At 42.8% G+C, this 20,169-nt stretch overlaps 1 protein-coding gene across 1 annotated transcript in view; it reads left to right on the top strand.

Annotated features, from left to right (window-relative positions):
- Positions 1–20,169, top strand: part of NMRK2 (nicotinamide riboside kinase 2) — a 38,113-nt gene that overhangs the window by 11,188 nt on the left and 6,756 nt on the right. The window contains exon 5 of the mRNA XM_077253902.1: positions 6,390–6,461. Within this exon, the coding sequence (XP_077110017.1) occupies positions 6,390–6,461 (72 nt within the window). The remainder of the gene's footprint in view (positions 1–6,389; positions 6,462–20,169) is intronic.

The following is a 20,169-nucleotide window of genomic DNA, read 5'->3' on the forward strand; positions in this document are numbered from 1 at the left end:
AATATGAATATTTTTTTTACCTTACGTCTTTAGATTTTTTTTATTTTTTGTTTTTATGAAGTACAACTTTAGTTAATTACAAATTAAAAGTTTAGAATTTTTTTTTCTTCATCAGTTAATTTTTTACAGATTTTTAAAGTTTTGAAAAAGCATGGATTTTGGCCTGGTATGGCTTTACATTTTGTATCATATCTCGGGCTAGAATTAAGATATAGAGGTGGGAGAGGCATCATTTTTCTCAGAACGGTACCGGCTTTCATTTGATATGCCACAAGACTATGTTTCTTTATATTTTGTTTTGGAGAAATCAAATTAAAAATTTTGATGCGCAATTCTGAAAAAAACGTATGTTTTAAAATTGTGAAAACATGCATGTGTGTTACTTGTGTCCTTGTTTACATTTGTACAGGGATTCAACTTGGGATCTATCACATTTGTATTTTTTTTAAAGCCTTGAATCATCTGATTTTATGTTTGTGTGAGTTTCTTCCTTTTTTCTTTTCAAATTACAACTTGCTGCATTCAACATTTATATGTAACAATAAGGAAACACAAAAAACAAAGTGCCAGAATAAATGCATCTTAGGCTACTTTAACACTAGCATCATACTCGGCCCGTCGCAGTGCGTCGCGCCGACGTACCGACACTAGCGTTGTTTGCGCTGCACAACGGGTGCAGCGGATGCAGATTTTCAGCGCATCCGCTGCCCCATTGTGAGGTGCGGGGAGGAGGGGGGCGGAGTTCCGGCTGCGCATGCGCGGTCGGAAAAGACGTTCCCGACGTACCAAAAAACGTTGCAAGCAACGTTTTTTGCTGCCGACGGTCCGCCACAACACGACGCAACCGTCGCACGACGGTTGCGACGTGTCAATGCGTCGCCAATGTTAGTCTATGGAGAAAAAACGCATCCTGCAAGCACTTTTGCAGGATGCGTTTTTTTGACCAAAACGACGCATTGCGACGGAGGACAAAAAACGCCAGTGTGAAAGTACCCTTAATCATCATAACTACTTGCTCAGCATTTTCAACCTGAATTAATTGAACAAGCCAAAAGATAAAAGGTGATCACATCCTCAAGTATGGTTTTCTAAATACAGTCTGATCCTAATTATATGTTAAAAACAAGATTAAAAGAACCAATATTTCTACCACCTATTTATACATGGAACAATTTTTTTTCTACTATATCACTAAACATCTCATTTCTGAAGTGTTTAAGAAGAATAGTCCAGTAGTTAAATCCTCGTTCTATAAAATATGAACTAATCAAACAATTAATAGTAGGTTTTTACACTGGCCTGTTATCATCAATGTGTCCCTTCTAGAGGATGAAATGTCATCTTGCCCATAAGCGCTAACTAGCAATGGCCGTCTCCTTCTGTGTCAGTATGTGCGGCTGTCATGGTGCTTGGCTCCACCTGAGTTATATCTGTTTTTTGTTCACTTTTACAATGTCTGATTTTCTTGGATACACAAAGGACGGCGCTGGACCAGAAGGTGCAGAAAAGTCACTTCTACGTCTTCATTTTCACAATCTTTGGAGAGTCCAGTAGCCACCAGCGCCGATCATATTCACAGGTCACATAGCCAGTTGTGTCATCCATGGCCGATCTTGTGCTGCCTTCTACCACATCATGGACGTCACTGTCTTTATTTCCCTACATGGGATGACAGTCCGGTATTGCTGAGTCCCTGTGATGGGTTCTGCTTCCTGTAACCGATATAACAAACTCTCCTCCTGCTCTTTGTAGTCCTGGTTTGTACAACACATGAACTGGACGTTAAGAGTATTTTTCTCCCTCCACTTGAGGAGTTGCCTGGGTGATAAGATTTGGTGTGAATACGGCCTCTGGAGACCCGAGCTGCCGGCCTGTCATCTGCTCTGCAGTCACCGTCTACCCCTGGTCATTCTCAGCCCTAACAAAGCTTCTCCTCTGTCCTCTCCTGCTTCTAATACTCTGTAACATAATAAATAATACCGTAATATCTAGCAATCATGGATTATTTGGTAAATATAGACCTCACACTGTTAGACCACAAGCTGAGCAGATCTGAAATGAAGATTTTTGAACTGACACTGTAATAGTTTTATTTTTTAAAATATGATCCCATCACGATCCCAGCTTGTATTTTGGTACAGATGTGAATAGGAGCATAGCAGGCACATGTGCAGTTTTTGACATTTTTAAATTAAACGTTTTTTTCGGAAATGCGTTTTAAAGTTTTGCGCTTGCGTTCGCATAGGTAAAATATTATCAAAGATACTCTTGTGACATATCTGGTGAAAGCCTGTACAGTTCTGAGTAGAATGGTGTTTATTTTGTTTCTCTATCTCTTTTCTAGCCTGAGTTATGGGGAGAAATGTAAAGGCAGGCAACACCGAAATTCGCACTTTTTCCGAACTTTGAAAATCAATAAAAAATAAAAAAAAAAATCTAGAATTTTTTTCTTCTTCGCATTTTGCATTCTCTGACACACTATTACCAAATAACAAAATCTCAAAAGAATTAAAAATATAGTGGTAAAAATCATTGGTTCACTTGACATGGAATGACATATATATATATATAAGCCTTGAACCTGCCACAACTCGATTGCCTCTGCTACATAGGGGTGATCTGAGCATTGCCCCTAATGTAGTAGAATTGCAGCATATGGCGCTCATAGCAATCCAGCATCAACCATAGAGGTCTGCCGGAGACCTCTGGTTGTTGTGCCAACACACCGATGACCCCCGATCATGTGACAGGAGTCACCAGTGCGCACATGAGTTCAGAGGAAAAGCAAACTAAAACACAAAGCATACAGAGAACCTACACTGGACTATTGATTTATGCATAGTTTATTGAAAGTTTAGATCCATTTTAAGAAGTACTTGCCTTAATCCTTTTTTCCTGTTCTTGAGATGAGTGCAGGGCTGTGGCCATTACGTATCAGTTCCTTTTTAGCTCTTATCTGTAGAGGAGCTTTACTACTGAGCATGTGCATGAAGTGCAGCACGGATTAATCTTAAGTAAAAGCAGAGCTCCTTAGACCAGGAAAAGAACAGACACTTCATAACTTTCCAAAATTCTTATGAAAAAAATATTCAGCACATACTGCACTTAACCCCTTCGTGCCACCCACCATACTAGTACGGCGCTGCCGGCACTGCATTTCTGCCAGCCGCAGTACTAGTACGGCGGGCCGATCACCGCGGTCTCGCGCTGAGCGCCGCGGTGATCGGGTGTCAGCTGTATATGACAGCTGACACCCCGCAGCAATGCCCACGATCGGCGCTATCGCCGATCGCGGGCATTTAACCCCTCTGATGCCGCTGTCAATAGTGGCCGCGGGACTCCTTCCGGGTCATGAGATGACCCTGCTTGCCGGCGTCTGCTGAGAATTCTTCATAGCAGGCGCCGGCAAGCCTCTGGAACGTGCCTCTCAGATCGGTGATCTGACAGAGTGCTGTGCACACTGTCAGATCACCGATCTGTGATGTCCCCCCCCCCCCCCCCCCCCCCCCGGGACAAAGTAAAGTTAAAAAAAAAAATTTCCACATGTGTTAAAAAAAAATCCTAAATAAAGAAGAAAAAATATTCCCATAAATACATTTCTTTATCTAAATAAAAAAAAAAATCACAATAAAAGTACACATATTTAGTATTGCCGCGTCCGTAACGACCCCACCTATAAAACTATATCACTAGTTAACCCCTTCAGTGAACACCATAAAAAAAAAAAAAAAAAAAAGGCAAAAAACAACGCTTTATTCTCATACCGCCAAACAAAAAGTGGAATAACACGCGATCAAAAAGACGGATATAAATAACCATGGCACCGCTGAAAGCGACATCTTGTCCCTTGGCCCGCAAAAAAAATAGCCGCCATACAGCATCATCAGCAGAAAAATAAAGTTATAGCTCTCAGAATAAAGCGATGCAAAAACAATTATTTTTTTATATAAAATAGTTTTTATTGTGTAAAAGCGCCAAAACATAAAAAATTACATAAATGAGGTATCGCTGTAATCGTACTGACCCAAAGAATAAAACTGCTTTATCCTTTTTACCAAACGCGGAACGGTATAAACGCCCCCCCCCCCCTAAAAGAATTTCAGGAATTGCTGGTTTTTGTTCATTCCGCCTCCCAAAAATCGGAATAAAAAGCGATCAAAAAATGTCATGTACCCGAAAATGGTACCAATAAAAACGTCAACTCGTCCCGCAAAAAACAAGATCTCACATGACTCTGTGGACCAAAATATGGAAAAATTATAGCTCTCAAAATGTAGTGATGCAAAAACTATTTTTTGCAATAAAAAGCGTCTTTTAGTGTGTGATGGCTGCCAACCATAAAAATCCGCCCAAAAAACGCTATAAAAGTAAGTCAAATCCCCCTTCATCACCCCCTTAGTTAGGGAAAAATAATAAAATTTTAAAAAATATATTTATTTCCATTTTCCCATTAGGCTACTTTCACACTAGCGTCGGTACGGGGCCGTCGCGCTGCGTCGGCCCGACATACCGACGCATACTGTGCAAGCGCCGCACAACGGGGGCAGCGGATGCTGTTTTGCCATGCATCCGCTGCCCCAATGTGAGGTGCGGGGAGGTGGGGGCGGAGTTCCAGCCGCGCATGCGCGGTCGGAAATGGTGGACCGTCGGCACAAAAAAAGTTACATGTAACGTTTTTTGCTGCCGGCGGTCCACCACAACACGACGCAACCGTTGCACGACGCTTGCGACGTGTGTCAATACGTCGCTAATGTTAGTCTATGGGGAAAAAACGCATCCTGCAGATGACTTTGCAGGATGCGTTTTTTCGCCAAAACGACGCATTGCGACGTATGCAAAAAAAACACTAGTGTGAAAGCGCTAGGGTTAGGGTTGGGGTTAGGGTTTCAGTTAGAATTGGGGAGTTTTCACTGTTTAGGCACATCAGGGGCTCTCCAAACACGACATGGGTTCCGATCTCAATTCCAGCCAATTTTGCATTGAAAAGTCAAATGGCGATCCTTCCCTTCCGAGCTCTGCCATGCGCTCAAACAGTGGTTTATCCCCATATATGAAGTATCAGCGTACTCAGGACAAATTGCACAACAACTTTTGGGGTCCAATTTATCCTGTTACCCTTGGGAAAATAAAAAATTTGGGGCAAAAAGATCATTTTTCTGAAAATTAATATGAATTTTTTTTTACGGCTCTACATTATAAACTTCTGTGAAGCACTTGGAGGTTCAAAGTGCTCACCACACATCTAGATTAGTTCCTTAGAGGGTCTACTTTCCAAAATGGTGTCACTTGTGGGGGTTTCCACTGTTTAGGCACGTCAGGGGCTCTCCAAACACGACATGGGTTCCGATCTCAATTCCAGCCAATTTTGCATTGAAAAGTCAAATGGCGCTCCTTCCCTTCCGAGCTCTGCCATGTGCCCAATCAATGGTTTACCCCAACATGTGGGGTATCGGCGTACTCAGGACAAATTGTACAATGACTTTTTTGGTCCAATTTCTCCTGTTACCCTTGGTAAAATAAAACAAATTGGATCTGAAGTAAAAATTTTGTGAAAAAAAAAAAGTTAAATGTTCATTTTTTTTTTTAAACATTCCAAAAATTCCTGTGAAGCACCTGAAGGGTTAATAAACTTTTTGAATGTGGTTTTTGAGTACCTTGAGGGGTGCAGATTTTAGAATGGTGTTACTTTGGGGCATTTTCTGTCATATAGACCCCTCAAAGTCACTTCAAGTGTGAGGTGGTCTGTAAAAAAAAAAAAAAAATGGTTTTGCAAATTTTGTTGCAAAAATGAGAAATCGCTGGTCAACTTTTAACCCTTAACTCCCAAACAAAAAAAAATTATGTTTCCAAAATTGTGCTGATGTAAAGCAGACATGTGGGAAATGTTGTTTATTAACTATATTATGTGATATACCTCTCTAATTTAAGGGCATAAAAACTAAAAGTTTGAAAATTGCTAAATTTTCATAATTTTCGACAAATTTTTGTTTTTTTCACAAATAAATGCAAGTCATATCGAAGAAGTTTTACCACTATCATGAAGTACAATGTCACGAGAAAACAATCTCAGAATCAGCAGGATCCGTTGAAGCGTTTGAGTTATGACCTCATAAAGTGACAGTGGTCAGAATTGTAAAAATTGGCCCTGTCACTTAGGTGAAAACAGGCTTTGGGGTGAAGGGGTTAAATACTGTACCCAATTTACTGTATATTTTAGGAGTCTGTCCATTTAATACAGACTCCACCAACATGGATGAACTCCACAGCCCTGGCTGGACCACCCCCTTAAATGCTATTAGTCTCATTATATCTGGCATCTGTCTTGCCTCTCCCCTTTTTTTTTTTTTTTGGTTACTTGTAAACTTTTATTTATTTTTTATTTTTTCCAGGATACTATCAGACTTGTGTTTAGAACGTTACTATTTAAGCATTCCATATGAAGAGTGCAAGAGGAGGCGCAGGTAAGTGCTATCAATTCTGTGTAAAAACAGTATGTTAGAGGGGAGATTTCCATTTCCTGAGCACAAATAATTTCGCAAAAGCTGTAGTTTATGGAACTATAAATTAACCTAAATCAGGTGAATGGGTTTCCACACTGCATACTATACATATCCACATGTATCTGTTTTCACTAACTTTTTTTTCTTAAAGCAAACCTGTCATCAGTATTTTGCTAAGTAACCTACAGACACTGTCAGGTTGTCAGTGTTAAACTGATTAAAATGATACCTGTGGTGAAGAAATCCATCTTGTGGTTTTTGAGTGTTAGGCTGCCATCACACTAGCAGTATTTAGTCTGTATTTTACATCAGTATTTGTAAGCCAAAACCAGGAGTGGAACAAATAGAGGAAAAGTATAACAAATGCATAAGTGGTGCATATATTTCTATCACCCACTCCTGGTTTTGGCTTACAAATACTGATGTAAAATACTGACAATACTGTACTGCTAGTGTGACGGCAGCCTAAGGCCATGTGCACACGTTCAGTATTTTTCGCGGTTTTTTCGCTATAAAAACGCGGAAAAAACGCTAACATATGCCTCCTATTATTTACAGTGTATTCCGCATTTCTTGTGCAAATGTTGCATTTTTTTCCGCGAAAAAATCGCATCGCGGAAAAAAAAAGCAACATGTTCATTAAAAATGCGGAATTGCGGGGATTCCGCACACCTAGGAGTGCATTGATCTGTATACTTTCCGCACGGGGCTGTGCCCACCATGCGGGAAGTAAGCAGATCATGTGCGGTTGGTACCCAGGGTGGAGGAGAGGAGACTCTCCTCCACGGACTGGGCACCATATAATTGGTCAAAAAAAAAGAATTAAAATAAAAAATAGTGATATACTCACCTTCGATGTCTTCCCGCCTCTCAGGTGCATGCTGCCGCTTCGGTTCCTATAGCTGGTGTGCGGTGAAGGACCTGCGATGACGTCGCGGTCCTGTGATTGGTCGCGAGACCGGTCATGTGACCGCTCACGTGACCGCGACGTCATGGAAGGTCCTGCGCGCACACACACCAGCTAAAGGAACGGACGCCGCTGAGGAGATCAGCTGTCTGCAGGTGAGTATAAGCATTTTTTTATTTTTTTTTATTATTTTTAAACATTCTATCTTTTACTATAGAGCATCTATAGTAAAAAGTTGGTCACACTTGTCAAACAGTATGTTTGACAAGTGTGACCAACTTGTCTGTCAGTTTTCCAAGCAATGCTACAGATCGCTTGGAAAACTTTAGCATTCTGCAAGCTAATTACGCTTGCAGAATGCTAAAAAAAACGCAAAAAAAAAAAAAAAAAATGCGGATTTCTTGCAGAAAATTTCCGGTTTTCTTCAGGAAATTTCTGCAAGAAATCCGGACGTGTGCACATACCCTTAGAAGGTTGCAGCTAATGATATGCTTGTGCCCTGCTGCAGGACTGTATGCAGTCTTATTTTCCTGCTTTATCCTGTTCTAAGCCAGAGAAACTAAGGAGGTTCATGTTCCTCATTGTAGAGACATAATGTGTGCTTCGGGGTGGGCCTGTGGGCAGGTCTCTCCTTGGTTTCTCTGGCTTAGAGCACCAAGATAAGACTCTGCCTATAGTCCCGCCCTGGAGCAGGGGCATATCATTTACTGAAAGCTCCTAACACTGATTACTCAAGAACCACAAGATGGATTTATGCACCCCAGGTATAATTTTAATTAGTCTAACACTGCCAACCTGACAGTGTCTGTAGGTTTTAAGGTACCTTCAGGGTATGTTTCCACGTTCAGGAAACGCTGCTTGTTTGACGCTGCGCAGCGCTGCAGCGTCAAACAAGCAGCGTCCAGATGTTCCAGCATAGTGGAGGGGATTTTATGAAATCCCGTCTCCACTATGCGTGGAAACCCGCACGCGGCGGCCCTGCGACTACGGACATGCTGCGCGTCTTTTCAGATCACAGCATGCCCGTACACCTTGTGGGGACGCAGCGTCCCCGCAAGGCATATCACAGGGCCCTACGGGACAGAGCGATCATCCCGGATGTGAAGAGTTAACACATCCGGCATGATCGCGTCCCAGAAAGGGGGCGGGGCTTAGCGCCGAGCGGCTTCGCCGCTGCGGCGATACCGCCGCCCATCCGTACCGTGGAGACATAGCCTTACACTCAGCAACTTTCCAACGAGAACGACAACGATCCGTGACGTTGCAGCGTCCTGGATAGCGATCTCGTTGTGTTTGACACGCAGCAGCGATCTGGATCCTGCTGTGATATTGCTGGTCGGAGCTAGAAGTCCAGAACTTTATTTGGTCGTCAGATCGGCGTGTATCGTCATGTTGACGGCAAAAGCAACGATATCAGCAATGTTAAACATGGAGCTAACGACCTGTGAGAACGATAAGTGAGTCACCGCTACGTCACAGGATCGCTCCTGCATCGTTGTGGAGCTGCTGTGTTTGACGTCTCTACAGCGACCTAAACAGCGACGCTGCAGCGATCGGCTCGTTGTCTATATCGCTGCAGCGTCGCTGAGTGTGACGGTACCTTTAGAGTACTTCATGCTTCCCTCTGCCGACAAGCTTTTTGGAGATGGAAATATCATTCTCCAGCAGGACTTGGCATCTGTCCACACTGCCAAAAGTACCAATACCTGGTTTAAAAACTGTGCTTGATTGGCCAGCAAACTTGCCTGAGCTTAACCCCATAGAGAATCTATGGGGTATTGTCAAGAGGAAGATGAGACTCCAGACCCAACAATGCTGACGAGCTGAAGGCTGCTATCAAATCAAACTGGGCTTTCATAACACCTCAGCAGTGCAATAGACTGATCGCCTCCATGCCACGCAGCATTGATGCAGGAATTGATACAAAAGGAGCCCCGACCAAGTATTGAGTGCATTTACTGAACATACATTTCAGTAGGCCAACATTTCAGATAAAAAAATCATTTTTCAAGCTGGAGTTATAAAGTATTCTAATTTACTGAGATAATGACTTTTGGGTTTTCATTGGCTGTAAGCCATAATCAACATTAAAGGGAACCTGTCACCTGAATTTGGCGGGACCAGTTTTGGGTCATATGGGCGGGGTTTTCAGGTGTTTGATTCACCCTTTCCTTACCCGCTGGCTGCAATATTGGATTGAAGATCATTCTCTGTCCTCCGGAGTACACGCCTGCGCAAGGCAATATTGCTGGCCCGAAAACCCCGCCCATATGACCCAAAACTGGTCCAGCCAAATTCAGGTGACAGGTTCCCTTTAACAGAAATAAACACTTTTTAAAATAGATCACTTTGTAATGACTGAGTTTCACTTTTTGTGTTGAACTAAAATGAACTTTTTGATATTCTGATTTTGTGAGAAGCACCTGTACCGTGCCTTGCAAAAGTATTCGGCCCCCTAGAACATTTCAACCTTTTCCCACATATCATGCTCCAGACATAAAGATACCAAATGTAAATTTTTGGTGAAGAATCAACAACAAGTGGAACACAATTGTGAAGTTGAACAAAATGTATTGGTTATTTTAAATTTCTGTGGAAATTCAAAAACTGAAATGTGGGGCGTGCAATATTATTCGACAACCCCCCACCCCCCCTTAACTTATCTTTGTTATGCCACATTTTGCTGCGATTACAGCTGCAAGTCGCTTGGGGTATGGCTCTATCAGTTTTGTACACCGAGAGACTGAGCCCATTCTTCCTTGGCAAACAGCTCGAGCTCAGTGAGGTTTGATGGAGATCGTTTGAACAGCAGTTTTCAGCTCTTTCCACATTCTCGATTGGATTAAGGTCTGCACTTTGACTTGGCCATTCTAACACCTGGATACGTTTTTCTGTTCCATATATGCTCTAATATTCAAAAGTGTAAGAAGTATTTAGAGCACCTTACTGTCATGCGATGAGCCCCGGTTAGGAGGAGGGCTGGGTCAGCACTAGTCAGTCCCCACTACAATTAGACAGACAGGGTAGATTAACCCCTTTCTGACGTACTATCCCGTCGAGATGGGGTGGGCCCGTATGACCACCGACGGGATAGTACGTCATACGCGATCGGCCGCGCTCACGGGGGGAGCGCGGCCGATCGCGGCCGGGTGTCAGCTGCATATCGCAGCTGACATCCGGCACTATGTGCCAGGAGCGGTCACGGACCGCCCCCGGCACATTAACCCCCGGCACACCGCGATCAAACATGATTGCGGTATAGGGAAGCATCCCGCAGGGAGGGGGCTCCCTGCGGGCTTCCCTGAGACCCCCGGAGCAACGCGATGTGATCGCGTTGCTCCGAGGGTCTCCTACCTCCCTCCTCGCCGCAGGTCCCGGATCCAAGATGGCCGCGGCATCCGGGTCCTGCAGGGAGGGAGGTGGCTTACCGAGTGTCTGCTCAGAGCAGACACTTGGTAAGCCTGCAGCCCTGCACAGCAGATCGCAGATCTGGCAGAGTGCTGTGCACACTGCCAGATCAATGGTCTGTGATGTCCCCCCCTGGGACAAAGTAAAAAAGTTAAAAAAAAATTCCCCACATGTGTAAAAAAAAATAAAAAAAAAAAATATCCTAAATAAAGAAAAAAAAAAAATATATTATTCCCATAAATACATTTCTTTTGCTAAATAATATAAAAAAAACAATAAAAGTACACCTTTAGTATCGCCGCGTCCGTAACGACCCAACCTATAAAACTGCCCCACTAGTTAACCCCTTCAGTAAACACCGTAAGAAAGAAAAAAAAAAACGAGGCAAAAAACAACGCTTTATTATCATACCGCCGAACAAAAAGTGGAATAACACGCGATCAAAAAGACTGATGTAAATAACCATGGTACCGCTGAAAACGTCATCTTGTCCCGCAAAAAATGAGCCGCCACACAGCATCATCAGCAAAAAAATAAAAAAGTTATAGTCCTGAGAATAAAGCGATACCAAAATAATTATTTTTTCTATAAAATAGTTTTTATCGTATAAAAGCGCCAAAACATTAAAAAAATGATATAAATGAGGTATCGCTGTAATCGTACTGACCCGACGAATAAAACTACTTTATCAGTTTTACCAAACGTGGAACGGTATAAACGCCTCCCCCAAAAGAAATTCATGAATAGCTGGTTTTTGATCACTCTGCCTCACAAAAATCGGAATAAAAAGCGATCAAAAAATGTCACGTGTACGAAAATGTTACCAATAAAAACGTCAACTCGTCCCACAAAAAACAAGATCTCACATGACTCTGGACTCAAATATGGAAAAATTACAGCTCTCAAAATGTGGTAACGCAAAAGATATTTTTTTGCAATGAAAAGCGTCTTTCAGTGTGTGACGGCTGCCAATCATAAAAATCCGCTAAAAAACCCGCTATGAAAGTAAATCAAACCCCCCTTCATCACCCTCTTAGTTAGGGAAAAATAAAAAAATTAAAAAATGTATTTATTTCCATTTTCCCATTAGGGCTAGAGTTAGGACTAGAGTTAGGACTAGGGTTAGGGTTGGGGTTGGGGCTAGGGTTGGGGCTAGGGTTGGGGCTACAGTTAGGGTTGGGGCTAAAGATAGGGTTAGGGTTTGGATTACATTTACGGTTGGGAATAGGGTTGGGTGTGTCTGGGTTAGAGGAGTGGTTAGGGTTACTGTTGGGATTAGGGTAAGGGGTATGTTTGGATTAGGGTTTCAGTTATAATTGGAGGGTTTCCACTGTTTAGGCACATCAGGGGCTCTCCAAACGGGACATGGCATCCGATCTGAATTCCAGCCAATTCTGCGTTGAAAAAGGAAAACAGTGCTCCTTCCCTTCAGAGCTCTCCCGTGTGCCCAAACAGGGGTTTACCTCAACATATGGGGTATCAGCGTACTCAGGACAAATTGGACATCATCTTTTGGGGTCCAAGTTCTCCTGCTACCCTTGGGAAAATACAAAACTGGGGGCCAAAAAATAAGTTTTGTGGGAAAAAAAAGATTTTTTATTTTCACGGCTCTGCGTTGTAAACTGTAGTGAAACACTTGGGGGTTCAAAGTTCTCACAACACATCTAGATAAGTTCCTTGGGGGGTCTAGTTTCCGATATGGGGTCACTTGTGCGGGGTTTGGGTACATCAGGGGCTCTGCAAATGCAACGTGACGCCTGCAGACCAATCCATTTAAGTCTGCATTCCAAATGGCGCTCCTTCCCTTCCGAGCTCTGTCATGCGCCCAAACAGTGGTTCCCCCCCACATATGGGGTATCAGCGTACTCAGGACAAATTGGACAACAACTTTTGGGATCCAATTTATCCTGATACCCTTGTGAAAATACAAAACTGGGGGCTAAAAATCATTTTTGTGAAAAAAAAAGAATTTTATTTTCACGGCTCTGCGTTATAAACTGTAGTGAAACACTTGGGGGTTCAAAGCTCTCAAAACACATCTAGATAAGTTCCTTAGGGGGTCTACTTTCCAAAATGGTGTCACTTGTGGGGGGTTTTAATGTTTAGGCACATCAGGGGCTCTCCAAACGCAACATGGCATCCCATCTTAATTCCAGTCAATTTTGCATTGAAAAGTAAAATAGCGCTCCTTCCCTTCCGAGCTCTGCTATGCGCCCAAACAGTGGTTTACCCCCACATATGGGGTATCGTCGTACTCAGACCACAAAAGTTGTTGTGCAATTTGTCCTAATTTCTTCTCTTACCCTTGGGGAAATAAAAAAATGGGGGCAAAAAGATCATTTTTGTGAAAAAATATGATTTTTTATTTTTAAGGCTCTGCATTATAAACTTCTGTGAAGCACTTGTTGGGTCAAAGTGCTCAACACACATCTAGATAAGTTCCTTAAGGGGTCTACTTTCCAAAATGGTGTCACTTGTACAGGGTTTCAATGTTTAGGCACATCAGGGGCTCTCCAAATGCAACATGGCGTCCCATCTCAATTCCAGTCAATTTTGCATTGAAAAGTCAAATAGCGCTCCTTTCCTTCCGAGCTCTGCCATGCGGCCAAACAGTGGTTTACCCCCACATATGGGGTATCAGCGTACTTGGGACAAATTGTACAACACATTTTGGGGTCTATTTTCTCCTGTTACCCTTGGTAAAATAAAACAAATTGGAGCTGAAATAAATTTTGTGTGAAAAAAAGTTAAATGTTTATTTTTATTTAAACATTCCAAAAATTCCTGTGAAACACCTGAAGGGTTAATAAACTTTTTGAAAGCGGTTTTGAGTACCTTGAGGGGTGCAGTTTTTAGAATGGTGTCACACTTGGGTATTTTCTATCATATAGACCCCTCAAAATGACTTCAAATGAGATGTGGTCCCTAAAAAAAAATGGTGTTGTAAAAATGAGAAATTGCTGGTCAACTTTTAACCCTTATAACTCCGTCACAAAAAAAATTTTTGGTTCCAAAATTGTGCTGATGTAAAGTAGACATGTGGGAAATGTTACTTATTAAGTATTTTGCGTGACATATGTCTGTGATTTAAGGGCATAAAAATTCAAAGTTGGAAAATGGCGAAATTTTCAAAATTTTCGCCAAATATTCGTTTTTTTCACAAATAAATGCAAGTTATATCAAATAAATTTTACCACTATCATGAAGTACAATATGTCACGAGAAAACAGTGTCTGAATCGCCAAGATCCGTTGAAGCGTTCCAGAGTTATAACCTCATAAAGGGACAGTGGTCAGAATTGTAAAAATTGGCCCGGTCATTAATGTGCAAACCACCCTTGGGGGTGAAGGGGTTAACAAGGGAACACTTAGCTTGAAGACCACCAAGATGTCCTGCCAGCAATCCTCAGTCTTCTGAGAAAGTACATACCAACTGTTATCTTGCTTGTCTGTCTAGTTAGAAGTACGAACACTCGCACCATCATGAAGTAATTGAATGTATTTACACCTTCAGCACAGGTTTTTCATAGATAGCTTTACTCTGAACTATGAAAAGGGGAGGAGCATGTTTTGCTGAATCCTCTTCCAGAACACGCGTGTCCGCTCTCATCGATCCTGTTGCTGTAATTCCAAATCTTGAGATGTTAAACAGTTGTTCCCCCCCCAAAAAAAAAATATATTCTATGTATAGTGTATACAAGTCATCAGAGCAGCTAATTTCTCCAAACATGAGTTTAGAGGAAAAACAAACTAAAACATCAAGCATACAGACAACATATACTGAACTATTGCTTTATGTGCAGTTTATTGAAAATTTAGATATGCTTTCAGAAGTACTTGGCTCAATCCTGCTTTTCTGTTCATTCCAGCACTCCAGATAATTTGAGATGAATGCAGGCATTCCTTGCCTCATTCCCTGTGTTTTGTGTGTGTTTGTTTTTTCCTTTTTTTTTTTTTTTTTTTCTCATCTGTAGAGAAGGAGCTAAAAACTTATGGACTTATCATGAACATAAACTGCATTACAGATTCATCTCGGCTAAAAGTCTAGACCTTAAATCAGGAATAGGACAGACATTTATTGGACATTTTATAACTTTTCCAAATTCTTATGAAAAAAAATACTCCCCACAAACTGCATTGAACTACTGTACCCAATTTATTATATATTTTAGGAGTTGGTCCATTTTATTCCGACTCCACGACTTCTACTCCACAGCCCTGAAACAAACATCAGATATTAACCCCTTAACAGGCTGGACATGGACACAAAAGGAAATGCCCATTGTTGGCAAGAGATTAAAGACCAGATTACATTTCACCAATTTTAATTATTAAACTTATGATTAGGATGAGACTGTATTTAGAAATGATCCTACGCAGATCCCAACTTTGAATCCCTAAACAAATATAACCAAAAACAAGTAAAATAAAAAAATGTGTGTGTGTGTGTGTGTTCCCCCAATCGCATATCAAATGTTAACATTTTGCCTTTGGAGCCAATTTCTATCAAATGCAATGCCTGTACATGTATAGCTTTGTCAAAATTGATGATAATCTTTATATGGCGCCAACATATTCCGCAGTGCTTTACAGTTTAAGGCTGCTGTCACACTAGCAGTATTTGGTCAGTATTTTACATCAGTATTTGTAAGCCAAAACCAGGAATGGAACTAATAAAAGAAAAGTATAACAGAAACATATGCACCACTTCTGCATTTATCACCCACTCCTGGTTTTGGCTTACAAATACTGATGTAAAATACTGACCAAATACTGCTAGTGTGACGGCAGCCTAACAGTTTCAAACACAACAGTCATAATTAACAACGTATACAATAATTAAAGCAAAATTAGATGACCCTGCTTCTGAGAGCTTACAATCTACAATGAGGTGGGGAGAGACAAGATCGAGGCTTGAATTTACAATTATGGTCCACCAGCCATCTTCAGGGGGTGGGGGATAGATGGTAGTGAATGGGCTACACACACATACACATACAATGACTTTGATTAGGGAACATGATAGGCTGCTCTGAACAAATGTGTTTTGAGGGAGTGCCTAAAACTATACAAATTGTGGATGGTCCTAATATCTTGGGGTAGAGCATTCCAGAGGATCGGCGCAGCACGGGAGAAGTCTTTGAGTCGGAGGTACGGATTAGTGCAGAGGTTAGTCGAAAGTCATTTGCAGAGTGCAGTGGTCAGTTAGGCCTATGGACAGAAATGAGGGAGGAGATGTAAGGGGTGCACGCCGTACTGTGGAGAGCTGTGGGTGAGAACAAGTACACTGGCGAAGAGCCAGACAGCAGTTCAGTTTTGGAAAGGTTGAGTTTCAGATAGAGAGCGGACATGATGTTGAGAGACTGGACAGTCACTGGCGTTCTGTAGTACAGCGGAGGTAAGGTCAGGGGATGACGTGTATAGTTGTCGTCAGCATAAAGATGGTACTGAAACCCAAATCTGCTGATGGTTTGACCAATTGAGGCCATGTAGAGGGAGAAGGGAAGGAGACCAAGGACTGAGCCCTGAGGTACCCTAACAGTGAGAGGAAGAGGAGATGAAGTAGAGCCAGCAAACAAAATACTGAAGGAGCTGTTAGAAAGATAGGAAGAGAACCAAGAGAGAGCAGTGTCCTTAATGCCTAGTTACTGGAGCCAAGAGAGTAGGAGATGGTGGTCAACAGTGTTGAAAGGTCGAGAAGAATGAGCAGAGAGTGGTTCCGTTACATTTTGCTGTCAGGTCGTTGGTCACTTTGAGTGCAGTTTCTGTCGAATGTAGGGGGCGGAAGCCAGACTGTGAAGGGTCTAGGAGGGAATGAGTGGAGAGGTAACGGGTAAGGTGGAAGTAGACTAGACGCTCCAAGAGTTGAGAGATGAAGGGGAGATTGGAGACTAGTCTGTAGTTATTTGTGCAGGATGGGTCGGGAGTGGGTTTGTGTAAACCCCTTTCTACCATTGGACGTACTATTCCGGTCATGTGACTTGGGCCCTAATTTTCTATGGACGGAATAGTATTTCATGCCCTTTAGTGCGACTTAAGTTGCGGTGATCGCATTAAAATTCTGATCTTACCTGGAGGAAGATTGTCGGCATCCCGGGCTGTGGCCTCCCGATCGCTGTGATAGGCTGTTCAATTCTGAACAGCCTAATCAGATGAAACAGTGAGGTCCCAGGCTAGGATCGAGTACCGATGTACTCGATCCTAGGCCGGTGCTTGGCGAAAACCCCTCGGATTGACACAATCATGCCAATCGCAGGGCACAGCGGCCATGTAACCACACTGTGCCCTGCCAGTACTGGCCTGGATCGGTGCTGTAATAGTGGATCGCGCCAATCACAGGGCACAGCAGAGGTGTGACCTGCCTAGGATCGGATCTGTGAGCTCTGATGCTAGGCCGGTGCCTAGCAACATCGGCGTCACCAGGTCCACCTCTGGTGGGATCATCGATCCCACCAATGACAGGTCACAGCAGTGTGACCTGTCTTTGACCGCACTGCAGGAATCCTCACACTAGCTGAGGGTTCCTGCAGAGCGGTCACACTGCTGGATCTCCTGCTGTGCTGTGACTTGTGGTGCCACAGTAGCCTATGACACAATTCCTGCTAAAGAAAGAAGACCGAAGAGACTACCACCGTAAGTGATGCCCGTTCTCTCGTCACCCACCCCCCCCTTTTGCGACTCCATGCACACATTTAGCAGCCGCTGAGCATTGACTGGTGACGCAGGTTGTTTTTTTTCTTTCCCTCAGCCAACTCCGTACACACATCCCGCAGCCGCCAATCTTTGATAAGTGACGCATTTCACTTATCAGAGCTTACGCATGCTGTTTTAGACTTTTTTTTTTTTTTACAGGCTTTTTTTTTTTATCCCTATTAGCCTTTTTTTTTTTTTTCAGACAAGTTTGTACCAATCACCACACACACACACACACACACACACACACACACACACACACACACACACACACACACGTACACAGCACCATAGTCAAACGAAAAATGTCCTGTTCGTCCCAGCAGCGCTATTCATTGGAGGAGGCATATTCTTTCCTTGCCTCCGACACTGATGGCGAGGGAGAGGATCCCACATTTCTTTAATTTTTGGATTCCCCCTCTCTCATATGGTGCTCCTGACGAAGCCAGAACTCGGGCAATATTGGAGTGTTGATATTTTATACAACTCCAATGTTCCGAATGGTCATGGTCCAGACGCGTTTTGAGGCCATCCACAAATTCCTGCATTATAACGATAATGCAGTGTCCCACACGAGATGACCCCCAACTTTGACCGTCTATTCAAAGTCCGGCCGGTTATCGCACACTTTAAGAAGTTTGAAGTGTACATGCCCAAAAGGGACATCTGCGTGGATGAGTCCTTGGTTCATTTTAAGGGAAGGCTCAGATTCTGTCATTACCTACCCAGCAAGAGGGACAGGTGCAGAATCAAACTATAAGCTGTGTGAGAGTACCTCAGGGTACAGCTTTAGAGTATACATAGGGAAGGACACCAGGATTGAACCTCCTGTCCTGGGAGTGAGTGGGGAAAATTCTGTGGGATTTGGTGTACCCACTGCTGGATAAAGCTTATCACCTCTACACGGATAACTTTTATTCCAGCATCCCACTCTTCAATTCCCTCTCTGCGCGAGGTACTGCAGCCTGCGATACGGTCCTCAAAAATTGGAGGCCTCCCGAAAACACTATTTGGGCAGATGCTTAGAAGGGGTGACAGCACCTGCTTGTGGTCAAGGACAAGAGGGATGTCCTTCTCTTGACCACCATACATGGTGATACCAGCGCCCTCAGCACTGTACAAGGTTCCTCTACACAGGTCTGCAAACCAGACTGTGTACTGGGGTACAACAAAAACATGGGGTGCGTTGATCTCTCCGATCAACTCCTCCAACCTTACAGTGCTTTGAGAAAGGCCAAGGTGTGGTACAAAAAGCTGCAGATGGCAATGCTCAACACTTTCCTGCTGTCACGATGTGCACGCCACACCGATACGTCGTACCTTCAGTTGCAATAGGTAGTGGTTAAGGCCCTGATATTTGGCACTCGGGAAAGAGCAGGCCCCAGTACTTACAGAACTGAAGATGCTCGTATCGTACAGGTCAGCATTTCCTGGGGAAGGTCCCGCAAACTTGAAAAAAAGTAGGGCACAAAAAAGGTGCCGAGTGTTACAAAAGGGATTACGCAAGGACACCATTTGTCAATGCGAATCCTGGCCTGTTTATGAAAAATTGCTTCAAATTGTACCACACCTCCATGCGCTACTAATTTACTTAGATTTTCAGGAAACAGTAGATTAGTTCCAAGAAGGGGGCACATCTAGATATGTTCCTTGGGTGTCTAGTTTACAAAATGTCACTTGTGGTTTTTTCTTTCTTTTTTTTTTTTAATACTGTTTAGGCACATCAGGGGCTCTGCAAACGGAACATGGCGCCCACAGACCATTCCATTATTTTTTTTATTTTATTTTTTTTTCACGCCCAGGCGTTCTAAACATATGTGAAGCACTTGGGGGGGTTCAAAGTGCTCACCACACATCTAGATAAGTTCTTTAGGGGGTCTAGTTTCCAAAGTGGGGTAACTTGTGGGGGGTTTCCACCGTTTAGGTACATCAGGGGCTCTCCAAACGCGACATGGCGTACGATGTCAATTCCAGCCAATTTTAGTTTGAAAAATTCAAACAGCACTCCTTCCCTTCCGAGCCCTGCCATACGCCCAAACAGTGGTTTACCCCCACATATGGGGTATCAACGTACTCAAGACAAGTTGGACATCAACTTTTGTGGTCCATTTTCTCCTTTTACCCTTGGGGGGGGGGGGGGGGGATTGTTGCTGAAAGATGATCCGTGACAAAAAAGTTAAATGTTTGTTTTGTTTTTTTTCCTTTCACGTTGCTTCTGCACCTGTGAAACACCTGAAGGGTTAATAAACTTTTTGAATGTGCTTTTGAGTACCTTGAGGGGTGCAGTTTTTAGGATGGTGTCACTTTTGGGTATCTTTTGCCATATAGACCCCTCAAAGTGACTTGAAATGTGAGGTGGTCCCAAAAAAAAAAATATATATTTTGTAAAAAAATGAGAAATCACTGGTTAACTTTTAACCCTCATAACTTCCTAACGGAAAAATTTTGGTTTCAAAATAGTGCTGATGTAAAGTAGACATGTGGGAAATATTACTTCATAACTATTTTGTGCGACATATTGCTCTCTTTAAGGGCATAAAAATTCAAAGTTTGAAAATTGCAAAATTTTCCAAATTTCCGTTTTTTAGACAAACGCAAGTTATATCAAAGAAATTTTACTACGAACGTGAAGTACAATGTCACGAGAAAACAAGAATCTCAC

The sequence above is a fragment of the Ranitomeya variabilis genome, chromosome 1 (assembly GCF_051348905.1).
Source record: "Ranitomeya variabilis isolate aRanVar5 chromosome 1, aRanVar5.hap1, whole genome shotgun sequence".
Taxonomy (NCBI): domain Eukaryota; kingdom Metazoa; phylum Chordata; class Amphibia; order Anura; family Dendrobatidae; genus Ranitomeya; species Ranitomeya variabilis.